The sequence below is a fragment of the Ochotona curzoniae genome, unplaced genomic scaffold, assembly GCF_017591425.1.
Source record: "Ochotona curzoniae isolate NIBS_2020 unplaced genomic scaffold, NIBS_Ocur_1.0 scaffold_2587, whole genome shotgun sequence".
Taxonomy (NCBI): Eukaryota; Metazoa; Chordata; class Mammalia; order Lagomorpha; family Ochotonidae; genus Ochotona; species Ochotona curzoniae.
Window position 1 is genome coordinate 19,594,643 of NW_024467096.1, and position 4,993 is coordinate 19,599,635.

Sequence of the window (4,993 nt, forward strand, 5' to 3'; positions counted from 1 at the left end):
GAACGAGGCACAGTACCGCCCCAAGTCCTTGCTAACAAGCATTTGCAAATGCCCAGAGCTCGGGAGCGAAGGGCAAGACTCCGCGAAGTCCAACCGCCGATCCAGAAACACGGCGACCCGCCTACCCTCCAACCAACCCGACTCGGCTCTCCCGCCCGCCCACTGCTTGGCGACCTTACCGCCACCTCCGCGTCTCCTTTTACGCCTTTCACGACAGTTTTGCGGCCGTATTCTAGGGCTCCCGCGCGGAGCGGGTCGGGGTGGCTGCCTGCAGGTCGCCGCTTTGGGGTCAGGGCTCTGGCGGTGGCCGCGGCCTGTGGCCTGGGATGTACCGCGCTGCCGGTGGAGGCAGGGGATCCGCGCCCGCGCCATGGTGAGAGCAGCCTGCCGGGCTTCTGGAGCGCTCCGGGCGAGCCTGACGTTACTGCCCTGGTGCGCCCCGGGGTGGGAGAGCCGCGGAGTGGGAGCACCCCGGGGTGGGAGCGTCGCCGCCTCAGCCCTCTGGGTTTGGGTGTCCCAGGGGGCGCTTTGGCCCCTTCCGGCCTGGGTGTCCCAGGGGGCGCTTTGGCCCCTTCCGGCCTGGTTGTCCCAGGGGGCGCTTTGGCCCCTTCCGGCCTGGGTGTCCCAGGGGGCGCTTTGGCCCCTTCCGGCCTGGGTGTCCCAGGGGGCGCTTTGGCCCCTTCCGGCCTGGGTGTCCCAGGGGGCGCTTTGGCCCCTTCCGGCTTGTGTGTCCCAGGGGGCGCTTTGGCCCCCTTGTCCGCCACCCTGCGGCTCCGGGCACAGAGGCCCTTGGACTCCTGTGAGGAGCTGCCACTGCGTGGGACGGCCATGGGGGATGCCTCCCAGTGCTCCGCCGGCCTTTTGTCCCCCGACGTTGATGTCCACGATTCCCTAATATATCTGGACTTTTGTTAGGAGACCACAGGACAGTTAGACGAGCTTTCCGTGTCACGGTTAGCATTGAAAATGCCTCCTCAGAATTTTACAGGCCCTGTCAGTGAACAGGCTTTCTTGAACAGCCATCTATTTCCAGTGTTCTTGACCTCATGCGCCTGAGGAAAGCCTTTGGCAAAAGGAACAGTAAATAAAGCAAATATTCCTGTTCTCTTCTTCCATAGTTAAAATAATCCCATACTTTTACACATGATCTTAGCCAAAAGGCCAAGAAGTGATAAAATAATCCTATATACTCTTGTAATTGTGTTGGATAGTAAAGGATCACTTGCTGGAATATTGTCACCTTAAAAGTTCTTTCTCCATTTAAGAAACTTGTGATGAGTTTGGTTGGGGAGAATGGGCCTAAAGAAGGGTGGAAATCAGAGAATAAATATTCACTTTTTCCCCTTACCAGGCCAGTACAATGGTAGCAGTTGGACTGACTATTGCTGCTGCAGGATTTGCAGGTTTGTTTATGGTCCGGGGGTGGAAGTGAAGTAGGGTAGTGTGGACTTACTTACCCTATTGTTTTTGCTTTTAGGTCGTTATATGTTGCAAGCTATCAAGCAAATGGAGCCTCAAGTAAAACAAGTTTTCCAAAGTCTACCAAAATCTGTAAGACATACTAAACATTCTTGCTAACTTCCTCTGTGTTTTTAAATTTAGAACATGTTTGAGGATTCTGTTCCTATATTCTCAAGATAACTTATAATGACTGGAAAAGAATGCTGTCTAACCATTTGACAGCTTATATAAAACCACAAGTGCAATGGGAATCCCACGGAACCTAGCATGACACGTTAACCCTTTACCTGTAGTCCTGCCACTGTGTATACGCATTTCCCATCTAGCTCTCTGCTAATGGTCTGGGAAAAGCATCAGAGGATCATCCAAGTAATTGGTTCCTGGACATTGTGGCCATTTGGGGAGTTAACCAGCAAATGGAAGATCTGTTTTCTCTGTAATTCTGCCTTTCAAATAAGTTTCTTTTTAATAGTATACAATCATAGCTTTGAAAAATTTCTCTGCAGATGTTCCACTTTTCATACTGAAAATCTTTCAGTTTAATAATTTTTCCTGACAAATTTCCTCTTTCAGGCCTTCAGTGGTGGCTATTACAGAGGTGGATTTGAACCCAAAATGACAAAACGAGAAGCAGCATTAATCCTAGGTGTAAGGTAATATTTTATTCAATCTATTCTTGAGCTATGAGGAAATGTAACCTTTCCTTGTTTTAGGAATAAATTATTTGGGATTTTGTCCCGGTAAGACAATGTTGTTGGTTCTGCTCATTAGTCTTACTATTCCTTCCTAGCGTTTGGATAGCTAAGATTGAAAGCTCCTTACGAAAAGCCAAGGGAAATGCACTGTACAGTAACACAGTAGGGCTTCCTCATTCATTGGAAGAGGATTACACAGCGCTGTGTTATTCTCTGTAAAGATGACTTTTTCTGTGTTGAAATTCTGCCTTCCTTTCCAAATACTCAAATTTGATTTCTTTTTCTGTTTTATTTGAAAGACAACAAGGAGAGTAAGCATTCTTTCTCTCCTAGGTAAGAAACAGTTTTAAGAATGCCTTACTTGTACATACATAAATAGTTTAATCCTGTGATTCAGAATATGGATTTTCCATAATTGTTTATAGAGATTACTAAACGGCTTTTATTGCATTTACTATTTTCAGTTTTTATTTGGCCTTTATCTACTATTTATGCAGTAGACTGAAGTGATACCTTTTCCATTCCTAATTAGCCCAACTGCCAATAAAGGAAAAATAAGAGATGCACATCGACGAATTATGCTCTTAAACCACCCAGACAAAGGTAAGTAGCCATTAAGCTGTTGCTACACATGCTGTGGAAGGAACTAATTGTAATTTATGGACTAGCTTTGTATCTGATTCTTAACTATTATGTAAGAGAAGCCTAAATATGTATGAGCAATGTCTCCAATGGTGGCTGCTTGTTTTTGCTGTCTGAAAAGAAACTGAATAAAAATTTACAGAATCAATATGTATGAACAATATCTCCCAAACTGGCTCCATGTTTTTGGTGTCTGAAAAAAATAAAACTGAATGAAACATTTATTTACAGAATGAAGAACATGTCTGAATACTGTAATTTTAGCATTTAGATATTAATGTTTTAAGATCTACAGTTGTGGTAAAACTTCTCAGTAATGGCAATCACAAATACTACCACTGTTTTGATACTTTTCTGGAGCTAATAAAATTAAGATATTCTGAATGGGAAATTACATAGTTAAGAGTATATGATATATTATGACATACTTACTAGCAGCCTTAGGCTTCTTGAAAAGATACAGTTCCTTTGGAAAACTTAAAAGACCACAAATTTTTTTGTTTTGTTTGCTTTTTATGGGAGACCTTTCAATAACAAAGAGAGTTTTCACAGTGTGAAAAGGGTTATAACTTTTTGGTATCAGAGTAAAATAAATTTGCTTGCATTACCTACGGGGTTTCTGATTTTTCGGAGTCTCGACTACAGCCCATAAATATGAAGTGTCCTGTTGATGGTTTTAGGGCCACTTTTTGAGGAAAAGTACTGCAATGGCAGATTAAAAGGGAAACAACCATAAATGACATTGTGAAGGGACAGCTGATAGTAGAAAAAGGAAAATGAGAAGCAAAAAAGATAAAAAAGCAAATTGAGGGGCCCAGCATGATGGCTCAGTGACTCAATCCTCGCCTTGCATGTGCCAGGATCCCATGAGAGCACTGGCTCATGTCCTGGCTGCTCCACTTTCCATCCAGCTCCCTGCTTATCACCTGGAAAGCAGTTGAGGACAGCCCAAAGCCTTGGGACCCAGCACCCACATGGGAGACCTGGAAGTGACTCCTGGATCCTGTCTTCAGATCAGCTGAGCTCCAGCTATTATGGTCACTTGGAGGAGTGAACCAGTGGTTAAAAGATTTTTGTATCTCCCCTTCTCTCTGTAAATCTGCCTTTTCAAGAAAAATAAACCAAATTGAAGTCTTTCCCAACACAGAACCTCACGGTTTTACAGTAAGAGTACAATAAATCAATCAGCACTTGAGATTTGTCATGAATACGCCGACTTTCCCTGTCATCTAAACACATCGTGGGGGGAGGCATTTTAACTCATTTTACAGTGATTGTTATTAGCATCCAGTTACAGTGTAATAATTTCACTTCCAAAAGACATTTTTTAAGATTTATTTTTATTGGAAAAGCAGATTTACAGAGAGGAGGAGATAACAAAGATATTATATCCACTGCTTCCCTCCCCAAGTGGCCCACAATGGTCAGAGCTGAGCTGATCTGATCAGAAACTAACAGCCAGGAACTCTCCTGGGGCTCCCACGCAGCTGCAGAGTCCCAAGGCTTTGGGCCGTGCTGTACTTTGAAGCCATAAGCAGGGAGGGAGATGGATGGAAGTAGAGCAGCCAAGATATGAACCAGCACCCGTAATGAATCCTGACGTGTGCAAGGCGAGGATTAAGCCATTGAGCAATGGTGCCGAGCCCAATGTTGGGATGTTGAGAGTAGCTTTTACTAAGCAGCAATTGGTAATACATATTATAACTATTGTTTTTTTCCTGCAGGAGGATCTCCTTATATCGCAGCCAAAATCAATGAAGCTAAAGATTTACTAGAAGGTCAAGCTAAAAAATGAAGTAAACATGAATTTTCAGTTCACATTAGTGTGTATGATCAGCACTTTTTTATAATAAAACAACTCAAGAGCTAATTTTTTTTTTTAAGTCAGAGCTAATTTTTTAAAATGATATAGAAAAACCTGAATGAACCCTTGGTATGATTTTCTGGTTTAAATGTGAAACTTTTATATCACACTTTAGCTGAATATTCAGTAAATGACATATTCACATTTGGGTAGAAATCTTGTTCGTTATTCATTTAGCAAATAATTCAGTACCTGTATGTACTGTTAAGGGTAGGTCTTGACTCAGGAGACCCCCACCCCAGTCAAATGGAAGGTTAATAAAGCTGTAATTACCCATTCAATCTAATGGTGGAATTAACACAAAATAATAAAGCAGACCCTCTTGCAACTA

General features: G+C 43.4%; 1 protein-coding gene across 2 annotated transcripts; it reads left to right on the forward strand.

The window, feature by feature from the left end:
* The first annotated feature begins 229 nt into the window (after nt 1–229).
* DNAJC19 (DnaJ heat shock protein family (Hsp40) member C19) lies at nt 230–4,993 on the forward strand. Of its 2 annotated transcripts, XM_041002992.1 has the most exons (6): nt 230–373; nt 1,352–1,403; nt 1,478–1,551; nt 2,035–2,114; nt 2,689–2,759; nt 4,523–4,993. In XM_041002992.1, the coding sequence occupies exons 1-6, from the start codon at nt 371–373 to the stop codon at nt 4,591–4,593; spliced, it is 351 nt and encodes a 116-aa protein (XP_040858926.1). In that variant the 5' UTR covers nt 230–370; the 3' UTR covers nt 4,594–4,993. The 2 variants fall into 2 exon arrangements, with proteins under 2 accessions (XP_040858926.1, XP_040858927.1); XM_041002993.1 differs by lacking the exon at nt 1,352–1,403 and having other exon boundaries at nt 237–373.